This window comes from Lolium perenne, chromosome 7 (assembly GCF_019359855.2).
Source record: "Lolium perenne isolate Kyuss_39 chromosome 7, Kyuss_2.0, whole genome shotgun sequence".
NCBI classification, from domain to species: Eukaryota; Viridiplantae; Streptophyta; class Magnoliopsida; order Poales; family Poaceae; genus Lolium; species Lolium perenne.
Genome location: NC_067250.2, coordinates 140,134,239 through 140,158,796, shown reverse-complemented (window position 1 = coordinate 140,158,796; position 24,558 = coordinate 140,134,239). Strand labels below are relative to the sequence as shown.

General features: G+C 39.7%; 2 protein-coding genes across 2 annotated transcripts; both read right to left on the bottom strand.

Moving 5' to 3' along the window:
- Nucleotides 1–1,015: 1,015 nt before the first annotated feature.
- LOC127318615 (uncharacterized) lies at nucleotides 1,016–8,679 on the bottom strand. The gene is made up of 10 exons (XM_071824067.1): nucleotides 8,557–8,679; nucleotides 8,349–8,450; nucleotides 8,000–8,256; nucleotides 7,703–7,912; nucleotides 7,520–7,612; nucleotides 7,336–7,437; nucleotides 5,913–6,133; nucleotides 1,507–1,618; nucleotides 1,120–1,284; nucleotides 1,016–1,033 (listed from the first exon to the last, which is right to left on the bottom strand). The coding sequence occupies exons 2-10, from the start codon at nucleotides 8,407–8,409 to the stop codon at nucleotides 1,016–1,018; spliced, it is 1,239 nt and encodes a 412-aa protein (XP_071680168.1). The 5' UTR covers nucleotides 8,410–8,450; nucleotides 8,557–8,679.
- A 6,105-nt stretch (nucleotides 8,680–14,784) lies between these two features.
- Nucleotides 14,785–20,657, bottom strand: LOC127318616 (uncharacterized). The gene is made up of 9 exons (XM_071824066.1): nucleotides 19,974–20,657; nucleotides 19,801–19,878; nucleotides 19,593–19,694; nucleotides 19,244–19,500; nucleotides 18,947–19,156; nucleotides 18,764–18,856; nucleotides 18,580–18,681; nucleotides 17,149–17,377; nucleotides 14,785–14,801 (listed from the first exon to the last, which is right to left on the bottom strand). The coding sequence occupies exons 1-9, from the start codon at nucleotides 19,996–19,998 to the stop codon at nucleotides 14,785–14,787; spliced, it is 1,113 nt and encodes a 370-aa protein (XP_071680167.1). The 5' UTR covers nucleotides 19,999–20,657.
- Nucleotides 20,658–24,558: the final 3,901 nt, after the last annotated feature.

The window sequence follows — 24,558 nt, the reverse complement described above, 5'->3', positions numbered from 1 at the left end:
TATATTTTTCGTGGTGCTAACCTAAGGCAACAAAAAGTGAGTTGTGGCAATAGCTTATCTCAACCATAAAAAAATACAACCATTGAATTACAAAATTCAAATCCACGTGTATAATATGTAGGTTCATACAAATCATAATTCTCATATCAAATATCCATCAAATGCAACTAATGTAAAATGTAGCAATCCAGCAGAGTTGAGTCCGTTGCTACCATGGTACCCTGTCCAGCTAAGTCTTTGAGTCCCGCATTCAAAAAATGAAGAAAAAAATTACTACAAGCCTATATTATGTAAAGCAAGTAAGTTGTGTCAACAAGCTTATACCTATTGAAATTATGTAAGGCAATATCTATGATGAACTACAATGTGAAAATAGTACAAAGATTCTATTTAAGTGAATGTTTTATAGATGGTGTGACCTATACAAGTGCAAACGACCTACAGTAGTAGAATTAAAACAACTACAATGTGATCTACAGAAGTGCAAACAAGATGCTCTGATTCTGCTACTTGCAATCAAGTATATGCTTTCAGTATGTAATTTCAAGAAAATACTAAAATATTATATGTATTAGAGTCTTGATGGTCTCCAGTTAGTACTAGTATTAACATATTTGGCAAGAATGCAATCTGTATAACTTATGAGATAAATAAGACTAGTGCAATCAGGTTATGCCAAGAAAGGTGCATCATGGAGGCATTATCTCAATAAGCAATGCGGCAAAGCACTTGAACATGCATCAGGTTAATTTTCCATGCCATACTGTGGCGGAGGACCCATTCTAGCAAGGTATGGCTCGTTCCATAGCTAGCTTTGGCTGTGCATACTACTACAAATGTTATCTTGTAAGATATTAACTCCGCCATAGCAAAAAAAATTGTTCGTCCTCCGCCACTGATGCCATATATACATCTCACAAATGCATATGAACATAACAAGGACAAAATCAAATGTAGAGGAAGAGGTTGTAGGGAAGTATTGTTATGCTACTACAAAGTTATATTTTTGAGCATACTAGAAACAGTTATAGAACTGAGCAAGCATTCAGACGAGTAAAGCATGAAGCACAGATAAGTGATCTTATTCATAGAAGTGAGCAAGGTACTGTTGTGACTTACCATTGCTTTGTACATTCGAGAATTCAATGTTGCAGCTTGTAGGAGTGAATTTGTAGAAATCAAATTTGAATTTGCTCCTAGATTTCTGTTAGGACTAGAGCTCTTTAAAAGAGTGGTTTGCAAATTTGAATTAATATTTTCTTTTTCATTCCTCTTCTTAAGCACCTGCGAGTAAAAGTGCACTTTCAGCAAGACAAGTTAGCAAAATAAACCTTACAAGACAGGAAGCATATGACCGTAATTACTGTTGGTTTCCCATCTGTTGGCTAAATTTAGCCATCTCGTTGTTGGAACTTTGCCATCATATTTTTTAAAATTCGAGCCTTGATCTTCGCTCTCCTCTTCCACCATTTTTTCTCTTGCATCACACTCTTCTTGCAACCTCACCTCAAGTTGCTCTCTCTCAGAGCGCTCGAAGTCAATACTCTGCTGCATGTTTGCACGCTCAACTTCTAACTGTTCTTCTAATTCACTAACATGCTGGCTGAGCTCGGAGTTTCTGTAACATCCCAATTTTCAATAAAAGAAAGTTAGAAGAATTTCAGAGAGCAAAATTTCAAACCAACAAAAACTTTTTAAATAGCATATAGTGCCATGCATAGGACTTGTGCATTTGATTGATATGCCATGATGATTGTTATTATGTGTATATGATAAACCCTAAAACCCTAATGTGATCATATGAAGATCACCAACCAAATAAATCAAAGAGAGAAAGAAATCAAATAAATGAAAAACCCTAAAACCCTAACATATGCTCTATGGCATTTTTATAAATTTTGACCCTAGACCAATTTGGTCTTCACCATTAGTTGAATAATGTTACTAAACACTTATTACAACTTTTGGAATCAAAGAATCACAATTCAAATAAATTTCAAATACAAATCTTGCTCACATATGATAATGGTCATTTATGCCAATTATAGTCTGATCACTACTTTGAGCCATTGCAATTCAATTTTCTCAAACTAAATCTTGCTAACTCTTTGCACCACATCCAATTCAACATCAAGGTGAACACTTTTTGTAAAGATCACCATGCCAAATTCTTTCTTGATCAAGATCTATGCTCAACCAAAGTTGCAACATTTTAACATATTCAACAATCTTACACTTAGCCATTTTTGCAAAACTTGAAATTCAACAATGCCATCACCACCTCTCATCACCTCTGATCATTTACAACTCAACTAAACACACACAATTCAAATTGGGCAACCATTTGAATTCAATCAAATTTGGACAAATTTGCAAATTTCCAAATATGGCACTATTTGACACTATTGCAAATAGTGATCTACCTCATCAACTCTACCTAAACCCTAGCCCAATTGGTCCCATGGTTCCCTCTAACTAATCAATGATCAATAGAACCCTAGGGAGAAGGAGAGCAAGGCTAGGACATGGCCATGCCGGCCATGTCGCCACCTTGCCGCACCACCTCCTCTCCCCTTGCTTCTCTCGCCCGGCCACCGTGCCAAAGCTCGCCACCGCACACTCCTACACCTCCCTAGCCACGCCACTGTCAAGCTCGACGACGACCAACGCCGGAGGACGCGCGCCCAGAATGCGCCCGGATGCCGCTCGTGTCGCGCGAGTGCACGCCGTGGACGTGCACTGGCCACGCGCCGCGCCACCACCTCGAGCCCTCCCTGGACCCCCTGTGAACGAGTTGAGCGCCTGCTTGCCACCGCGATGCCGCCAGACACACGCCCAGCACCAACCCGTGACCGCCGCCGCCGGAGACGACGACCTGCTCCCGTAAACGCCGCGGCAGACATGGAAGCGAGGCGACCAAACCAGACGCCGCCCGACCAAGCTGTCGCCACCGTTCGCTTCGCCAGAACCGTAGAACACTGCCGCACCCTTGCCTAGCTCGCTAGCTCGCCGGAGACGCCGCGAGCATGTCGACCACCACCCTGCCCCGCAACCCTCACTCGCCTCTATAAATACCGAGCTCCCCTGAGCAATCCAGGCACACCATCGCACTTGCCACCTCTCACTGCTACTCAACCACCTCACCACTCACTCGATTCTCGCCGGAGCAAGGCCAATCGCAAGATCACCGCCGCGGAAGCTCTGCAGCAATCGCCGGCGATCCCGACCACCTCAGGCGACGCCACCTGTACCAGGAGAACCGCCGTCGTCCACAACTTCGTCAAGCATATTGCCAACCCTAGCTGGAGCCGCCGTAAGCCCTCCGACCCCCTACCTGAGCCGCCGGCGAACTCTCTCTCTCGCCGGCGAGACGATGAACTTGAGCCGTTAGATCCTGTTCTAATCCTACGCCTCTGGTTAATCCATACCGTTTCGGTGACGCTGAGTCACTGACGCGCAGACCCCACCCTGTCAGCGCGCCGCGCGTCTGTGGACCGTGGTTGGGCTGGACTGGGCCGCTTTAATTCACATCTGGCCCAGTTAGCTTTCCCGCCGGCCTGTTTAATTCAAATCTAGTTTAATTAATTCCAAATGAAATTCAATACTGCCCAAAGTTTGAAATTCAATAGATTCAAATTGGCTCAACCAAATTTAATGAACTTTATATTGTTGGAAAGCTAAGGGAAATATCTACACAATGCCACTGGTCCCATGCCAAGATTTGTTGTAGAATTAATTTGATAAAATGAAGAAGGCAGGGACTTTTTCATATTCAAATAATTATTAAAAATCAACCAAAATAGATATTAAGTTGATTCCAACTCTAATAGCTCACATTTGACTTACACTAATTGATTATGCAATAAAATGGTGTGGTCACTTTGCATGATCATGCCCTAGTTAAATTGATGGACAATATGGCTAGTTTACTTAGTTGATATTGTCCAAAACTATTAAGTAAATCATATGAATTATTATACTTCATTTAAATCTTGTCTCACATGAATTCATGGGATGTTTGGACCCTTGGCCCAAACTCTCTTATATGAATTACTTAGAGATTTAAATCCTATGTAGTGTTATTACATGATATGAAGTGATCCACTTCATTTAAATCATCTTCTCAAATGATGATGATGAACATTTGACTTAGGTCAATATAAGTTCATATATGATTGTTTGAGAAATTAAATCTTAAGAAGATTTCAATGAGAGGAAATTATTTCTCAAGAACCCTATGGAAACTATCATGTACATATTAAATGAAAAAGAAGTAAATTCTCCTCAAAACAACACAACCCATGCACTCTAATTAGATTATTTGTGTGCATAGAATAGTTTGTGTGTTTATATGTGATACATGGAATAGCCATTGAATTAGTGAGTAATTATACTCGTATTCAAATTTAGACGCTAGCACCGGAGAGTACACCGAAGAAGAAGGTTGCTACCAAGAGGAGGAGGAGGAGAATTTTGAGAACTACCAAGGCAAGCTAATATTCTTGCAAAGTGCAAAGCCCCTTGGGGCAAGGCACCATGAATCTTACTTTTTCTTACATAAGCCGATCCCAAGTTTATACTTTACAAGTTTTTACTTGTTTTCTCAATAAGTTGCTTTTATAGTTAACTTTGGTCAAAGTAAAGAAGTTTACTAGAGTAGTAAAGTTAGTCTCCATCAAGCAAAGCAAGATAGCACCCCTCATGATTTAGAGCTAGTGCTAATGAAATAAAACTTGACTACTCTAGATGGGAACAATGTGACTTGAAATGAATTTGAAACCTTGGAATGATGATGCATTCCATTGAATGATTTTTGGAGGTGAATATGACAAAGAGAAGATGGTGATTTTTGATAAACATGATGTTGGTTTGAATGCGATACCTTTCCAATTAGTAAGTACCCCCACAATACCTGATTATGGGTAGGGCTTAACTGGAAGTTTATGCATCTTAGTATGGGTTCCCTCTGAACACACGTCATAGGGGTTACGCTTGAGGCTGCCTCCGTTGTTGAGAAATGATGTGAAATTGAGGTGAATTGTACGGCCAAGCCCTGTGCAGTTCCCAGGTTGACAGTTGGTCTTCACTGGGAGGCCAAGCTCATGGGGAGAGGCGCTCATACTAGGATTTATAAGTGGAAGGTTATGGTTGATGATCCGCGTACTGTGTTACGATGATTCGGGGTAATCCCGACGGATGAAATCAAATGTTGTGGCACACGTGTGCAACCTCTGCAGAGTGTAAATCTATTCGAATAGCCGCGTCCACGGTTACAGACGGTTGGAAAGGCCATACAGTTTCCGATGTCATATCTTTGAAAATGATGTTGAAAGATGATGGTGAAATGACTTGTGGTGAATTGAATTGAAATCACCACTTGAATGGTGGGAATGACACTAATGTTCCCACTTGAGTTAGTTAGCATATGAACAAGCTTTTCTCAAACACTTGTGAACTAAAATTGGCTTTATGCAAATAAACTAGAGCTTAGCAAACCATACTAGAAATGTCTAGCACTTACATTAGTATTAGTTTGCGAGTACTTGAAGTACTCACGGCTTTGTCCCTGGCTATTCAAATGGCCAGAGTATGAAGATGAACAAGGAGATGACCAGCAGGACGCCTACGACAACTAGGAGTCTTCCGACGTCAAGCGTTGGCCTGTGGACTAGAGAGTCCTTGTATCTTACGCTTCCGCTATGAACTATGAACTTGTGCTTGTTCGTTGATCAATAGATCAACTATTCGTGTAATATGGATCATGTGATTCCAATTTGTAAGACTTATGGTTTGTAATGAATGATGACTGTGATACTTAACTATTATGCCTCGCAACAACAATATTCCTGGGATTGCGATGTATGACATAATAGGCATTCGGACTTAAAAAATCCGGGTGTTGACAGTTTCGCTGCAGGGTTTCAGCTGCAACACGAGCTTGGTCCTCAATCTGCATCCGCAATCTTTCAGAACCAGTTTTGGGCTTGGCCTTGTACCCGTAGCCACGAGGCTGCGATGACTTGCATTGAACTGTGTCTTTATATGCAGTCTGAAAAACATTGTTTCTCTGCTCAGTTGATAGTGGACCTTTTGTTTCAGTTTCTTTGTTTTGCACCGCTTCACGTGCTTTGTCCTAAGAACGAAATGAACAATTATAGTTATGACATCAATATTGATCTATAAAAGCTGAAACAAGAATAACACAATGATGTTTTTCTTTCTTGTGTTCCTGCTCAAAGTCAAGACTCAAGAGAAAATTCGTGGTCCTCGCTGGTGAATCAGTAAGAGGTGGATTTTTTTTGGTCTATGCTGATTTCTATTTTGGAAGATCAACCACGATTTGTAAGAATGGCAGCTCAGTTTGGAGTTACAGACTAGGCTCTGGCGGAGAATATGTGTTTCTCGGGTAGCTTTCGATGCCTTTGTGAACTGATTTATCTGAATTAACATGGTTAAATGCGGCTTCAGGGGAGTTTACTTGTTCTGATCGTAAGCAGTATTTTGATCTGTGATGGACGTTTCAGTTTGCTGCAGCTGGAAACCTGGGTCACATCTATGCTGTTTTTAAGATTCAGAAACGGCAGTAGCTTCTATCTCTATATAATCTTTATGATCCCGTTGGAGCGGCCTCCACTCGATCTTACGATTCTGATTTGTAGTGCAGTACGTATGTTCACCAAAAAAAATGTAGTCTAGGCAGGCAGTATACTTAACTACTAGGTAATTAGCGTGGCTTGATCAGGATTGCTATTACGAAATATTGGTGGGTTGATCGGAAATGGTATTATAAAATATTGGTGCTGATATTAACCGAAAGAAAATTACTAAATATTTCATAGCATCTTTTTCAAAGAGTAGATTAAATAAGAAAAAAAATAAAGGTTAAGATGAAAGGGTGAACTGAGGCTGAGTTTGTGGCTAAAGTTTAGATTTTTTGGGATTTTTTTTCTCGCATTGCAACACACGACTTAATGTGTTTCCAGTAGCAAGTTTTGAAGCGCAATTGCAATATGATGTGAGTGTGATTAAGATAGACGAAATAGTTTGACATGAACATGTATAAGAAGATGTGTTTCCGCTACTCATTCGAATTCAATAATAATATTTAATTTTTTATTTTCTAAAACACATGGGCTGTAACGTGGTCTACCGTAGCAACGATTGTGATATCTTTATCTATTAATAAAGAATTTTTTCTCCCTTTTTTATCCGTTACAATGTATCATATTTATCTTTATGATTGGAGTTTCAGCTAAGGTAATCCTGATCCATCTCACATGTATGTCTTGTAAAAGCTGAAACAAGAATAACACAATGATGTATCGGTACACTGACATAAACTTCCTGGGACTCTGGGTTAGACCATGTTCCATTCTTCGTGTGTGTGAGTTCCCATAGAGCAACACAATCCGGCTCTTCTCCAGTTTCCAAGTTTCTCTGCAAGTAATATGACAATGAGAAACTTCAAACATGAAACCATAGCTACCATCGAGGCATACATATTTAGTTAGGCTCATACCTTCTCAAAACTTAGTTGGGCATACGATTTTGATCCAACTCTATGTTTTGTTTTCTGTTTCTTGCGATTATCGGAGTTCACTTGGCTGCGTGCCTATCCATTCATTGAAACCAAATATAAACAGCCAAACAACACACTTCATGTAAACACACAGTGCACACAAACAGTGAGATTAGAGATAACCTGGAATTTTTCATCATTGCCGAAGTAGTTGATCATCCATTCCCACTCTTCTGGTTGTAAGTCTTCCGGAACATTAGCCAATCTAGCATCATCTGTTTTGAATGCCTTGTAAGTGGAGCTTAGAGTTGATCGCCAGCCTCTATATCGCTCTTGCGCAATTCTGAGAATTTTCTCTTCAGTTTCCGGTGTATCTTCTAGGTCCCATCTGTCCTATAAAACATAGACAACTGAATATAAATAAGTGGTGCATTGGCGATGATAAAATAAGATAACAGACGTGAAAAAGGTTGTACGCACTATCACATCTGCGACAATGAGTCGATGCACACTTGGGTGAATGTCGGACCACCTCCTCACCCCAATGAGTGGTACCTTCCTTTTCATTATCACTACCACGTCATCCTTGAATGAGCGATAGTTCATTCCTATCTTACCACCCAACGTTTCAGAGAATGTAATATTTAGCTTCGCAGATCCGTTGGCAAAACGCTTCTGAACTGCTTTAACACCTTTTACAACACCTTGTCCTTTCTTCTTCTTCTGTCCATCTGCTTCTACAACCCAAATCATAGAAAAAAATTATCGCATGACTTGGTTATTAGATTGTGTCAGATCGGAGGACCCGGATTTGAAGGAGAGAAAGTACCATCCTGTAGTTGCACACGATAGCGGCGAGCATGGGATGGCCATTCATCCAGGGCACACATGTCATTAGCTGACACTGGAGTGTCGGATTGTCCTTGAGTACCTGTACAAGATTTAGCAATATTGAAGATTTAACAATTTAACCCATACAAGGATTTTATGCATTATAGCAAATGCTAGGGACAGCTTAAGTGAGATAAACAGTTTACCAGATCTGGGTTGTCCACCCTTGTTTATGTATTCGGTTATACTTTCCGTCCTTGTTAAGACAATAGGGCCTTTCCTTACTGCACACAAAAACAATAAAAGGACATAGCATTAACAAACCATATTTGATGTGCACCATTCAGATAGGTGATCAAGAAGTAAATATGGTGTGTACCAGCAGCATCCACCGTTGAAGTCATCCTTATGCCCTTGTGTAGGTACGATCAGAAATTGAGTCATATTCAGAAGAAGAAAAAACACAAAACAAAAGCAGGCATACTTTAGCACTTCAATATCTTGGAAACAATCTTTTAAACACAAGTACAAGAAGCCAAACATGCATAAATGTTACAGCAAAAAACCTGTTGAAAGTCAAGGCTTCAATGGAGTATGCATATTTTTTTTTGCATGAGTTCTAGGTGCATACAATTAGGTGTTCTTAGATTCTGGTACTGAGATTCAGTCTTTGCTAAACAGATATCAGAGGCTGATGATATTTATGAAAGAATAAGAAGATACAGAGTGACAGAACTTTGAACAATACATATCAGCTCAGTTCAGTTAAGTTCATCGCTATATGTTTCAGACCTTTAAACAGCAAGTTCAGTTCAGTTAAGTTCTTAGATTCCGCAGTTTCAGACTTTCAAACAGCAAGTTCAGTTAAGTTCATCGCTATATGTTTCAGACTGCAAATTAGAATTTTAAAAGACAAATTCACTCAGTTGAAATTGCTATTTTATGAATTAGGATTAGCTAAATTTGAACAGCAATATATAATGTGTTATTCAAACATTAGACAAGAAACAAGTTAGACGTTATAAAAGTGCAAACAACCTAGTGCAAATAAAACAGTGTCATATACTGCACATAAGTCATCACAAATTCAATTATCAATCATAAAAAAATGCATCAAAGGATAGAATGGAAGAAGCAATCCAGTAAGTAGTTCACTCAGTTGAAATTAATATTGTATGAATTAGGATTAGCTAAATAAAATTTAGCATGACAGATTTGGGGCTGCTCAGTTACTACTTGGGCATTCAGGTGAAGCAATCCGGGGAAGGGATCACCCTATGTCAATCTGGTTATGCAGCACGAATCCTGGACAAGATGGGCATGTCAGAATGCAATCCAACACTCACACCCACATCCTTAAGGAGAAAGGAAACAATTTCAATTTTATAATGTCACCATCTACATCCTTATACTTTTGCATTTCACAAAGTTCAACAAAATTATTAAGATGGGCAGCAGCATCATTAGAACTAACACCAGAAAATTGCTCTCTCATAACAAGATTTAGTAAAGCAGGTTTAATTTCATAAAATTCTGCTGTAGTATCAGGTGGAGCAATAGGTGTGCATATGAAATCATTATTATTTGTGCTTGTGAAGTCACACAACTTAGTATTCTCAGGAGTACCCATTTTAGCAATAGTAAATAAAGCAAACTAAATAAAGTAAATGCAAGTAACTAATTTTTTTTGTGTTTTTGATATAAAGAACGCAAACAAGACAGTAAATAAAGTAAAGCAAGTAACTAATTTTTTTGTGTTTTTGATGTAGAGAACGCAAACAAGACAGTAAATAAAATAAAGTAAAGCAATACAAAAACAAAGTAAAGAGATTGGATGGTAGAGACTCCCCTTGCAGCGTGTCTTGATCTCCCAGGCAACGGCGCCAGAAATTTAGCTTGTTGACGCGTAAAGCACACGCCCGTTGGGAACCCCAAGTGGAAGGTGTGATGCGTACAGCAGCAAGTTTCACTACAAGGAATCGGGTCTATTGCAACAAAAAAAATTGTCGCAATAGATGCCGTTTTGTGCAATATGTACCTATTGCCACGAAATGACGTTTGTTGGCAAGCGTTGCAATTACATGTATGGTAATAGGCTATTGCAACGAAAACACGATTGTGGCAACAAAGCGATCTATTGCAACAACCATGCGGGAAGTTGCCACATGTTTTCTCGTGGCAGCACTCACTTGTCTCCACAATTTGGTTTGTGGAGATAGCTTGTCGCAACATGCAGCCGCGTCGTGGCGTTTGCCAGTTTGTGGTGATAGACATTTGTGGCAATAACCTATGCCAATGCCCTAAGTTTCGTGGCGCACTCTCTTTCGTGGCGATAGCGAGCTGTGGCGATAACCTATGGCAACATCTACTGGTTTGTAGCATTAGCCATTTGCCACAAATCGGTACGCTCGTGGTATTAACTTATGGCAACAATTATTCCACTTGTCGCGATAAATAGGTATGGCAACAGTAAAAAAATTGTGGCGGGAAGGTGTTGCGACAATTGTAACATTTCGTGGCGATACTCTATTTCAATAAAATCCAGTTTCGTGGCGCCAAATGCTTATCGCAACGGGGAAAAAGCTTGTAGCAAGAAGCTACTGCGACAATGTGAACTTTTCGTGGAGATACTTTGTTTCAACAAAATTCACAATTGTGGTGTTACATAATTTCTGCAGCGTCCAAAATGTTTGTCGCAAGAAGTTACCGCCACAATTTGAAGGTTTTGTGGCGATACTCTATCTCAACAAATTTTTATTCCGTGTCGTCAAATAGTTATCACATCATTCATAAAAAATGTGGTAACAATTTATTGCAACAATAAAAAGTTCTTCGTTGCTACATCCTAACGCAACAAAGCATGTAGTCATGGCGACTAGGATTTGACGCAACACTATATTTTTCGTGGTGCTAACCTAAGGCAACAAAAAGTGAGTTGTGGCAATAGCTTATCTCAACCATAAAAAAATACAACCATTGAATTACAAAATTCAAATCCACGTGTATAATATGTAGGTTCATACAAATCATAATTCTCATATCAAATATCCATCAAATGCAACTAATGTAAAATGTAGCAATCCAGCAGAGTTGAGTCCGTTGCTACCATGGTACCCTGTCCAGCTAAGTCTTTGAGTCCCGCATTCAAAAAATGAAGAAAAAAATTACTACAAGCCTATATTATGTAAAGCAAGTAAGTTGTGTCAACAAGCTTATACCTATTGAAATTATGTAAGGCAATATCTATGATGAACTACAATGTGAAAATAGTACAAAGATTCTATTTAAGTGAATGTTTTATAGATGGTGTGACCTATACAAGTGCAAACGACCTACAGTAGTAGAATTAAAACAACTACAATGTGATCTACAGAAGTGCAAACAAGATGCTCTGATTCTGCTACTTGCAATCAAGTATATGCTTTCAGTATGTAATTTCAAGAAAATACTAAAATATTATATGTATTAGAGTCTTGATGGTCTCCAGTTAGTACTAGTATTAACATATTTGGCAAGAATGCAATCTGTATAACTTATGAGATAAATAAGACTAGTGCAATCAGGTTATGCCAAGAAAGGTGCATCATGGAGGCATTATCTCAATAAGCAATGCGGCAAAGCACTTGAACATGCATCAGGTTAATTTTCCATGCCATACTGTGGCGGAGGACCCATTCTAGCAAGGTATGGCTCGTTCCATAGCTAGCTTTGGCTGTGCATACTACTACAAATGTTATCTTGTAAGATATTAACTCCGCCATAGCAAAAAAAATTGTTCGTCCTCCGCCACTGATGCCATATATACATCTCACAAATGCATATGAACATAACAAGGACAAAATCAAATGTAGAGGAAGAGGTTGTAGGGAAGTATTGTTATGCTACTACAAAGTTATATTTTTGAGCATACTAGAAACAGTTATAGAACTGAGCAAGCATTCAGACGAGTAAAGCATGAAGCACAGATAAGTGATCTTATTCATAGAAGTGAGCAAGGTACTGTTGTGACTTACCATTGCTTTGTACATTCGAGAATTCAATGTTGCAGCTTGTAGGAGTGAATTTGTAGAAATCAAATTTGAATTTGCTCCTAGATTTCTGTTAGGACTAGAGCTCTTTAAAAGAGTGGTTTGCAAATTTGAATTAATATTTTCTTTTTCATTCCTCTTCTTAAGCACCTGCGAGTAAAAGTGCACTTTCAGCAAGACAAGTTAGCAAAATAAACCTTACAAGACAGGAAGCATATGACCGTAATTACCTGTTGGTTTCCCATCTGTTGGCTAAATTTAGCCATCTGTTGTTGGAACTTTGCCATCATATTTTTTTAAAATTCGAGCCTTGATCTTCGCTCCTCTTCCACCATTTTTTCTCTTGCATCACACTCTTCTTGCAACCTCACCTCAAGTTGCTCTCTCTCAGAGCGCTCGAAGTCAATACTCTGCTGCATGTTTGCACGCTCAACTTCTAACTGTTCTTCTAATTCACTAACATGCTGGCTGAGCTCGGAGTTTCTGTAACATCCCAATTTTCAATAAAAGAAAGTTAGAAGAATTTCAGAGAGCAAAATTTCAAACCAACAAAAACTTTTTAAATAGCATATAGTGCCATGCATAGGACTTGTGCATTTGATTGATATGCCATGATGATTGTTATTATGTGTATATGATAAACCCTAAAACCCTAATGTGATCATATGAAGATCACCAACCAAATAAATCAAAGAGAGAAAGAAATCAAATAAATGAAAAACCCTAAAACCCTAACATATGCTCTATGGCATTTTTATAAATTTTGACCCTAGACCAATTTGGTCTTCACCATTAGTTGAATAATGTTACTAAACACTTATTACAACTTTTGGAATCAAAGAATCACAATTCAAATAAATTTCAAATACAAATCTTGCTCACATATGATAATGGTCATTTATGCCAATTATAGTCTGATCACTACTTTGAGCCATTGCAATTCAATTTTCTCAAACTAAATCTTGCTAACTCTTTGCACCACATCCAATTCAACATCAAGGTGAACACTTTTTGTAAAGATCACCATGCCAAATTCTTTCTTGATCAAGATCTATGCTCAACCAAAGTTGCAACATTTTAACATATTCAACAATCTTACACTTAGCCATTTTTGCAAAACTTGAAATTCAACAATGCCATCACCACCTCTCATCACCTCTGATCATTTACAACTCAACTAAACACACACAATTCAAATTGGGCAACCATTTGAAATCAATCAAATTTGGACAAATTTGCAAATTTCCAAATATGGCACTATTTGACACTATTGCAAATAGTGATCTACCTCATCAACTCTACCTAAACCCTAGCCCAATTGGTCCCATGGTTCCCTCTAACTAATCAATGATCAATAGAACCCTAGGGAGAAGGAGAGCAAGGCTAGGACATGGCCATGCCGGCCATGTCGCCACCTTGCCGCACCACCTCCTCTCCCCTTGCTTCTCTGCCCTGGCCACCGTGCCAAAGCTCGCCACCGCACACTCCTACACCTCCCTAGCCACGCCACTGTCAAGCTCGACGACGACCAACGCCGGAGGACGCGCGCCCAGAATGCGCCCGGATGCCGCTCGTGTCGCGCGAGTGCACGCCGTGGACGTGCACTGGCCACGCGCCGCGCCACCACCTCGAGCCCTCCCTGGACCCCCTGTGAACGAGTTGAGCGCCTGCTTGCCACCGCGATGCCGCCAGACACACGCCCAGCACCAACCCGTGACCGCCGCCGCCGGAGACGACGACCTGCTCCCGTAAACGCCGCGGCAGACATGGAAGCGAGGCGACCAAACCAGACGCCGCCCGACCAAGCTGTCGCCACCGTTCGCTTCGCCAGGAACCGTAGAACACTGCCGCACCCTTGCCTAGCTCGCTAGCTCGCCGGAGACGCCGCGAGCATGTCGACCACCACCCTGCCCCGCAACCCTCACTCGCCTCTATAAATACCGAGCTCCCCTGAGCAATCCAGGCACACCATCGCACTTGCCACCTCTCACTGCTACTCAACCACCTCACCACTCACTCGATTCTCGCCGGAGCAAGGCCAATCGCAAGATCACCGCCGCGGAAGCTCTGCAGCAATCGCCGGCGATCCCGACCACCTCAGGCGACGCCACCTGTACCAGGAGAACCGCCGTCGTCCACAACTTCGTCAAGCATATTGCCAACCCTAGCTGGAGCCGCCGTAAGCCCTCCGACCCCCTACCTGAGCCGCCGGCGAACTCTCTCTCTCGCCGGCGAGACGATGAACTTGAGCCGTTAGATCCTGTTCTAATCCTACGCCTCTGGTTAATCCATACCGTTTCGGTGACGCTGAGTCACTGACGCGCAGACCCCACCCTGTCAGCGCGCCGCGCGTCTGTGGACCGTGGTTGGGCTGGACTGGGCCGCTTTAATTCACATCTGGCCCAGTTAGCTTTCCCGCCGGCCTGTTTAATTCAAATCTAGTTTAATTAATTCCAAATGAAATTCAATACTGCCCAAAGTTTGAAATTCAATAGATTCAAATTGGCTCAACCAAATTTAATGAACTTTATATTGTTGGAAAGCTAAGGGAAATATCTACACAATGCCACTGGTCCCATGCCAAGATTTGTTGTAGAATTAATTTGATAAAATGAAGAAGGCAGGGACTTTTTCATATTCAAATAATTATTAAAAATCAACCAAAATAGATATTAAGTTGATTCCAACTCTAATAGCTCACATTTGACTTACACTAATTGATTATGCAATAAAATGGTGTGGTCACTTTGCATGATCATGCCCTAGTTAAATTGATGGACAATATGGCTAGTTTACTTAGTTGATATTGTCCAAAACTATTAAGTAAATCATATGAATTATTATACTTCATTTAAATCTTGTCTCACATGAATTCATGGGATGTTTGGACCCTTGGCCCAAACTCTCTTATATGAATTACTTAGAGATTTAAATCCTATGTAGTGTTATTACATGATATGAAGTGATCCACTTCATTTAAATCATCTTCTCAAATGATGATGATGAACATTTGACTTAGGTCAATATAAGTTCATATATGATTGTTTGAGAAATTAAATCTTAAGAAGATTTCAATGAGAGGAAATTATTTCTCAAGAACCCTATGGAAACTATCATGTACATATTAAATGAAAAAGAAGTAAATTCTCCTCAAAACAACACAACCCATGCACTCTAATTAGATTATTTGTGTGCATAGAATAGTTTGTGTGTTTATATGTGATACATGGAATAGCCATTGAATTAGTGAGTAATTATACTCGTATTCAAATTTAGACGCTAGCACCGGAGAGTACACCGAAGAAGAAGGTTGCTACCAAGAGGAGGAGGAGGAGAATTTTGAGAACTACCAAGGCAAGCTAATATTCTTGCAAAGTGCAAAGCCCCTTGGGGCAAGGCACCATGAATCTTACTTTTTCTTACATAAGCCGATCCCAAGTTTATACTTTACAAGTTTTTACTTGTTTTCTCAATAAGTTGCTTTTATAGTTAACTTTGGTCAAAGTAAAGAAGTTTACTAGAGTAGTAAAGTTAGTCTCCATCAAGCAAAGCAAGATAGCACCCCTCATGATTTAGAGCTAGTGCTAATGAAATAAAACTTGACTACTCTAGATGGGAACAATGTGACTTGAAATGAATTTGAAACCTTGGAATGATGATGCATTCCATTGAATGATTTTTGGAGGTGAATATGACAAAGAGAAGATGGTGATTTTTGATAAACATGATGTTGGTTTGAATGCGATACCTTTCCAATTAGTAAGTACCCCCACAATACCTGATTATGGGTAGGGCTTAACTGGAAGTTTATGCATCTTAGTATGGGTTCCCTCTGAACACACGTCATAGGGGTTACGCTTGAGGCTGCCTCCGTTGTTGAGAAATGATGTGAAATTGAGGTGAATTGTACGGCCAAGCCCTGTGCAGTTCCCAGGTTGACAGTTGGTCTTCACTGGGAGGCCAAGCTCATGGGGAGAGGCGCTCATACTAGGATTTATAAGTGGAAGGTTATGGTTGATGATCCGCGTACTGTGTTACGATGATTCGGGGTAATCCCGACGGATGAAATCAAATGTTGTGGCACACGTGTGCAACCTCTGCAGAGTGTAAATCTATTCGAATAGCCGCGTCCACGGTTACAGACGGTTGGAAAGGCCATACAGTTTCCGATGTCATATCTTTGAAAATGATGTTGAAAGATGATGGTGAAATGACTTGTGGTGAATTGAATTGAAATCACCACTTGAATGGTGGGAATGACACTAATGTTCCCACTTGAGTTAGTTAGCATATGAACAAGCTTTTCTCAAACACTTGTGAACTAAAATTGGCTTTATGCAAATAAACTAGAGCTTAGCAAACCATACTAGAAATGTCTAGCACTTACATTAGTATTAGTTTGCGAGTACTTGAAGTACTCACGGCTTTGTCCCTGGCTATTCAAATGGCCAGAGTATGAAGATGAACAAGGAGATGACCAGCAGGACGCCTACGACAACTAGGAGTCTTCCGACGTCAAGCGTTGGCCTGTGGACTAGAGAGTCCTTGTATCTTACGCTTCCGCTATGAACTATGAACTTGTGCTTGTTCGTTGATCAATAGATCAACTATTCGTGTAATATGGATCATGTGATTCCAATTTGTAAGACTTATGGTTTGTAATGAATGATGACTGTGATACTTAACTATTATGCCTCGCAACAACAATATTCCTGGGATTGCGATGTATGACATAATAGGCATTCGGACTTAAAAAATCCGGGTGTTGACAGTTTCGCTGCAGGGTTTCAGCTGCAACACGAGCTTGGTCCTCAATCTGCATCCGCAATCTTTCAGAACCAGTTTTGGGCTTGGCCTTGTACCCGTAGCCACGAGGCTGCGATGACTTGCATTGAACTGTGTCTTTATATGCAGTCTGAAAAACATTGTTTCTCTGCTCAGTTGATAGTGGACCTTTTGTTTCAGTTTCTTTGTTTTGCACCGCTTCACGTGCTTTGTCCTAAGAACGAAATGAACAATTATAGTTATGACATCAATATTGATCTATAAAAGCTGAAACAAGAATAACACAATGATGTTTTTCTTTCTTGTGTTCCTGCTCAAAGTCAAGACTCAAGAGAAAATTCGTGGTCCTCGCTGGTGAATCAGTAAGAGGTGGATTTTTTTTGGTCTATGCTGATTTCTATTTTGGAAGATCAACCACGATTTGTAAGAATGGCAGCTCAGTTTGGAGTTACAGACTAGGCTCTGGCGGAGAATATGTGTTTCTCGGGTAGCTTTCGATGCCTTTGTGAACTGATTTATCTGAATTAACATGGTTAAATGCGGCTTCAGGGGAGTTTACTTGTTCTGATCGTAAGCAGTATTTTGATCTGTGATGGACGTTTCAGTTTGCTGCAGCTGGAAACCTGGGTCACATCTATGCTGTTTTTAAGATTCAGAAACGGCAGTAGCTTCTATCTCTATATAATCTTTATGATCCCGTTGGAGCGGCCTCCACTCGATCTTACGATTCTGATTTGTAGTGCAGTACGTATGTTCACCAAAAAAAATGTAGTCTAGGCAGGCAGTATACTTAACTACTAGGTAATTAGCGTGGCTTGATCAGGATTGCTATTACGAAATATTGGTGGGTTGATCGGAAATGGTATTATAAAATATTGGTGCTGATATTAACCGAAAGAAAATTACTAAATATTTCATAGCATCTTTTTCAAAGAGTAGATTAAATAAGAAAAAAAATAAAGGTTAAGATGAAAGGGTGAACTGAGGCTGAGTTTGTGGCTAAAGTTTAGATTTTTTGGGATTTTTTTTCTCGCATTGCAACACACGACTTAATGTGTTTCCAGTAGCAAGTTTTGAAGCGCAATTGCAATATGATGTGAGTGTGATTAAGATAGACGAAATAGTTTGACATGAACATGTATAAGAAGATGTGTTTCCGCTACTCATTCGAATTCAATAATAATATTTAATTTTTTATTTTCTAAAACACATGGGCTGTAACGTGGTCTACCGTAGCAACGATTGTGATATCTTTATCTATTAATAAAGAATTTTTTCTCCCTTTTTTATCCGTTACAATGTATCATATTTATCTTTATGATTGGAGTTTCAGCTAAGGTAATCCTGATCCATCTCACATGTATGTCTTGTAAAAGCTGAAACAAGAATAACACAATGATGTATCGGTACACTGACATAAACTTCCTGGGACTCTGGGTTAGACCATGTTCCATTCTTCGTGTGTGTGAGTTCCCATAGAGCAACACAATCCGGCTCTTCTCCAGTTTCCAAGTTTCTCTGCAAGTAATATGACAATGAGAAACTTCAAACATGAAACCATAGCTACCATCGAGGCATACATATTTAGTTAGGCTCATACCTTCTCAAAACTTAGTTGGGCATACGATTTTGATCCAACTCTATGTTTTGTTTTCTGTTTCTTGCGATTATCGGAGTTCACTTGGCTGCGTGCCTATCCATTCATTGAAACCAAATATAAACAGCCAAACAACACACTTCATGTAAACACACAGTGCACACAAACAGTGAGATTAGAGATAACCTGGAATTTTTCATCATTGCCGAAGTAGTTGATCATCCATTCCCACTCTTCTGGTTGTAAGTCTTCCGGAACATTAGCCAATCTAGCATCATCTGTTTTGAATGCCTTGTAAGTGGAGCTTAGAGTTGATCGCCAGCCTCTATATCGCTCTTGCGCAATTCTGAGAATTTTCTCTTCAGTTTCCGGTGTATCTTCTAGGTCCCATCTGTCCTATAAAACATAGACAACTGAATATAAATAAGTGGTGCATTGGCGATGATAAAATAAGATAACAGACGTGAAAAAGGTTGTACGCACTATCACATCTGCGACAATGAGTCGATGCACACTTGGGTGAATGTCGGACCACCTCCTCACCCCAATGAGTGGTACCTTCCTTTTCATTATCACTACCACGTCATCCTTGAATGAGCGATAGTTCATTCCTATCTTACCACCCAACGTTTCAGAGAATGTAATATTTAGCTTCGCAGATCCGTTGGCAAAACGCTTCTGAACTGCTTTAACACCTTTTACAACACCTTGTCCTTTCTTCTTCTTCTGTCCATCTGCTTCTACAACCCAAATCATAGAAAAAAATTATCGCATGACTTGGTTATTAGATTGTGTCAGATCGGAGGACCCGGATTTGAAGGAGAGAAAGTACCATCCTGTAGTTGCACACGATAGCGGCGAGCATGGGATGGCCATTCATCCAGGGCACACATGTCATTAGCTGACACTGGAGTGTCGGATTGTCCTTGAGTACCTGTACAAGATTTAGCAATATTGAAGATTTAACAATTTAACCCATACAAGGATTTTATGCATTATAGCAAATGCTAGGGACAGCTTAAGTGAGATAAACAGTTTACCAGATCTGGGTTGTCCACCCTTGTTTATGTATTCGGTTATACTTTCCGTCCTTGTTAAGACAATAGGGCCTTTCCTTACTGCACACAAAAACAATAAAAGGACATAGCATTAACAAACCATATTTGATGTGCACCATTCAGATAGGTGATCAAGAAGTAAATATGGTGTGTACCAGCAGCATCCACCGTTGAACTCATCCTTATGCCCTTGTGTAGGTACGATCAGAAATTGAGTCATATTCAGAAGAAGAAAAAACACAAAACAAAAGCAGGCATACTTTAGCACTTCAATATCTTGGAAACAATCTTTTAAACACAAGTACAAGAAGCCAAACATGCATAAATGTTACAGCAAAAAACCTGTTGAAAGTCAAGGCTTCAATGGAGTATGCATTTTTTTTTTTGCATGAGTTCTAGGTGCATACAATTAGGTGTTCTTAGATTCTGGTACTGAGATTCAGTCTTTGCTAAACAGATATCAGAGGCTGATGATATTTATGAAAGAATAAGAAGATACAGAGTGACAGAACTTTGAACAATACATATCAGCTCAGTTCAGTTAAGTTCATCGCTATATGTTTCAGACCTTTAAACAGCAAGTTCAGTTCAGTTAAGTTCTTAGATTCCGCAGTTTCAGACTTTCAAACAGCAAGTTCAGTTAAGTTCATCGCTATATGTTTCAGACTGCAAATTAGAATTTTAAAAGACAAATTCACTCAGTTGAAATTGCTATTTTATGAATTAGGATTAGCTAAATTTGAACAGCAATATATAATGTGTTATTCAAACATTAGACAAGAAACAAGTTAGACGTTATAAAAGTGCAAACAACCTAGTGCAAATAAAACAGTGTCATATACTGCACATAAGTCATCACAAATTCAATTATCAATCATAAAAAAATGCATCAAAGGATAGAATGGAAGAAGCAATCCAGTAAGTAGTTCACTCAGTTGAAATTAATATTGTATGAATTAGGATTAGCTAAATAAAATTTAGCATGACAGATTTGGGGCTGCTCAGTTACTACTTGGGCATTCAGGTGAAGCAATCCGGGGAAGGGATCACCCTATGTCAATCTGGTTATGCAGCACGAATCCTGGACAAGATGGGCATGTCAGAATGCAATCCAACACTCACACCCACGGAACCTAGGATGAAGCTGAGTAAAGCAAGCCAGGACAAAGAGGTTGACAGTACAGTGTATCGAAGTGTCGTTGGCAGCTTGAGATATCTATTGCACACACGACCTGACCTGAGTTTTTCAGTTGGTTATGTCAGTAGGTTCATGGAGAACAACCAAAGAGCACATGAGTGCTGTAAAGCAAATACTAAGGTATGTGAAACAGAAAGGTACAGTTAGCATGGGCTGCAAATATGTTAAAGTCACTAGGAAGCCACAACAGGCTATTCTGATAGTGATCTCGCTGGAGACATAGATGACATGAAAAGCACTACGGGGGTCCTGTATTTCTTTGGTAATTGCCCAGTGTCGTGGACATCTCAGAAGCAAAGAATTGTCGCTCTATCCTCTTGTGAAGCAGAGTATGTGGCTGCTACAGCTGCTTCGTGTCAGGGGATATGGCTAAGCAGGTTAATTGGTGAGCTACTTGGTCGTGAGGCTGAAAAATCAGTACAGAAGATTGATAATCAGTCTACTATCGCATTGTGCAAAAACCCCGTCTTTCACGAATCCACGAATTCGTGTTGTGTTCTAGACCTGTGATCTAACAATTTGTTGAGATGGGTTGCAATAGAACTAATGCAAATCAGGATGTACTGTATTGGCCTACCAAACAGAACACGAAACAGGATGTAGAACGCAATAAAATAAATGCTTCAGAGGATATTGCAACAAGAAATCCGGTAATAAGGGAAGAAGCAATCCAGTAAGAAGTTCACTCAGTTGAAATTAATATTGTATGAATTAGGATTAGCTAAATTTGAACATCAGTATATAATGTGTTATTCAAACATTAGACAAGAAACAAGTTAAATCAGTATATAATGTGTTATAACCACAGTATGCTCTCGAAATGCTAATCTTATAAAGAACTAAAATGGTCCTTGCTGCATAAAAAACTGTGTGGAGTTGATTTGCAAGTTGTCTAGCTTCTGCTATTTAAGTTGAGTTTCTATTTGTGCTCCAACCTGTCAAGTAACAAGCTAGTGTTTATAGTTACCATACACCTTTGTCATATCTGAATAACATCAACATGATTCTGCATAGAACCTATAGAATTAGATAGATATTTATTACTATTAAGATATATGCTTTTAACATATATGGTTAAAAGTGATACCAGATTCCTTATGATTATATCCCTGTGGACTTGCAGAAGATACATAAGCTTACTGAATCAGTTATTGCGACTCGTTCCAACATTGTTACCACTATGGAGAAGCAGATGGTACGTAGGTTTTTGGAATCCATATTCCAGGTCTATGCTTGTGCTGATGGCACTTGTTCTGTTATTGTGCATACACTAACATCTACTGATGTCAACAAAAAGCAGATGGTACGTGTGACATCAAGTTATTTTCTTCGATTTTTAACAGTGTTGTTTCCGTTTTTGATACAAAGTTTTGAACCATGATATTGATATTGCAGAGGCTACCAATGCGTGCGGTTCCAGATGACTTGGAGATAACTGGAGATATCACTGTTCGATTATATCCAGCTGTGAGTGTTACTGGATCATACAAGGTGCTCCTTAATGATGATGGACGTGTAAAGATTGATTGTTGGAAGGACTTCATCAAGGAGGCCGGCTGGGAAGTCAATAGGAAGATAGTGATGCTGTTTTGCCGCGGCAATGGTTTCACCTGGCTGTTTGCTAACCCTCTCCATGGTTAGGATGTGGAAATCTAGCTTCTATGTGTTAGACTCAACTGGTGTCTTATGTTATTATCAAGTGTTATGTTAAAGTTCTGCACTTGGACCTGGTTTAAGTTACTACAAGCAAGTGCTAGCAGTGGTGTCTTAGTTTGTCAAGTTTGATGCACTTTGTAATGTCCCAGGTTTAGAGACGATCGAGGGGTAGATTTTAGAAAGGGATGTGCATTGCATTGTAATTTACGGGGAAATTTCGCGCTTTTAAAACAAAACTGCATCGAAGGGGGACATGTTTCTCTCTCGACATCTTACAGGGTTAGGGTTTCGAGATTGCGACAAACTTGTTCCTACTTAACTAGATTAGGGTTTTGAGAAGAGAGAAGAGAGATTATATTGCAATCTTAAGTTGCATGATTGAATTCAAAATTAAGTTGCATGATTGAATTCAAACCAAATTTGAATTTGAATTTCAAATTCAAACAACAAATTGATATCACATAATTCAAACTTGAGATAATTCAATAAATAATTAAAAGTAATCAAGAATATAAATAATATAGCACCTAGACAAAGCTCATTAAGGAAAACTTGAGCTTTATTAATAATCACATATGATACATTGTCAATTACAATATCCAGAAATGCAATTTGAAATATTACAACATATTACATGAATTGGAATAAATAGAAATAAGCAAAATAAAGAAGATTACAATTCAAATGAAATTCCTAAACTACAACTTGATCTTCACTTGATCATCATCCTGATTCCCTGCACACAAACACAACAAAGAACTAGTTATGCCAAGTGGCAAAGCCACTTGGCAGGTTAGCAAACAATTGAATGAAGAGGATATGACCAGGGATCAGCCGAGCTGATCCATTCCAACCCAAGTCCCAAGCCACACACACACAGGCAGCACACAAGGACTGCTGCATGTGTAACAACACACAAGGCCAGGGGGAGTCACCAAAACAGCCAGGCAGTGCTGTCGACCAGGAAAGCAAGTAGAGGACCAAATATAAGCTTTTCACCAGCAAACCCTAGCCATTCCATCGACAAGGAGTACCAGGGTAAGAACAAAACAAGAACAGCAATAACAGGTGAACAGCTAGGGCTGCTCCACCTATTCCAGTCACCACCAGAAACTAACCAAGATTCAAAAGCTTGCAAGGAGGAGCAGGGCAAGCAAACCAAAACCACCAGAAGCAATCCTCTACATCAACAACTCATACTAGGAGCTGGAGTGAGGTATACACATCATCATGAACAAACCAGATGGTTTTGTTCATAAATTGCACAGGCATGATCACAAGCACACAAAGGGTGAGTAACCCTGTTTTGATCATCATTTGGTCAGAGACCAAGTGTAACCTGGTAGAAATGGCAAGGACCAGGGATCAATCAAGCCTATACCCATGGTTATGCCAACCAGAATAGTGGTAGCATCTTCCAAATGGAAACAGGAAAGAAAACCATCCCAGAGACTTATCCAAGTATAACCAGACCACACTAGCCCTTTTAAGACCATCAGAATATAGACATTTATATGTCTATTTTCATTTCAACATCAATTATACTGGAAGCCCATGAATGACTACCAGTAATATTGCACAGTAGCATACAGAAGAGGTAGGAGCAACCTTTACTAGCACACCAAGCATTGCTAGGGTCACAACAACTACCTAGCCACACAGAAAAGCCACAAAAGAAGCATATCATCACTCCAAGGAGTTCATGCATCACAGGAGGTGCCAACACATGTTGGTTTCCATCCAGATAGGGCATAGGATGCACCAGATCACTACTGCATCAGGTAGATCATGTCTGTTGTCAGAAATAGGAAGCCAAGCTTCACTGACAAGCATAGATAAATAAAACAACACACACACAAATACATCCAGAGGTAGCAAATTCCTCA

What these genes read in the sequence shown, in the direction of transcription:
- LOC127318616 (XM_071824066.1), bottom strand. Translation starts at nt 19,998, where the DNA reads ATGAGTTCAACGGTGGATGCTGCTG. An exon ending in TCGTGTGCAACTACAGGATG is followed by an intron (nt 19,501 to 19,592) that starts GTACTTTCTCTC and finishes TTTGGGTTGTAG; the next exon opens with AAGCAGATGGACAGAAGAAG. An exon ending in TCATTGTCGCAGATGTGATA is followed by an intron (nt 19,157 to 19,243) that starts GTGCGTACAACC and finishes TATGTTTTATAG; the next exon opens with GACAGATGGGACCTAGAAGA.
- LOC127318615 (XM_071824067.1), bottom strand. Translation starts at nt 8,409, where the DNA reads ATGTGTGCCCTGGATGAATGGCCATCCCATGCTCGCCGCTATCGTGTG. An exon ending in CAGAGTCCCAGGAAGTTTAT is followed by an intron (nt 6,134 to 7,335) that starts GTCAGTGTACCG and finishes TTTCGTTCTTAG; the next exon opens with GACAAAGCACGTGAAGCGGT. An exon ending in CTGAGAGAGAGCAACTTGAG is followed by an intron (nt 1,285 to 1,506) that starts GTGAGGTTGCAA and finishes TTTTACTCGCAG; the next exon opens with GTGCTTAAGAAGAGGAATGA.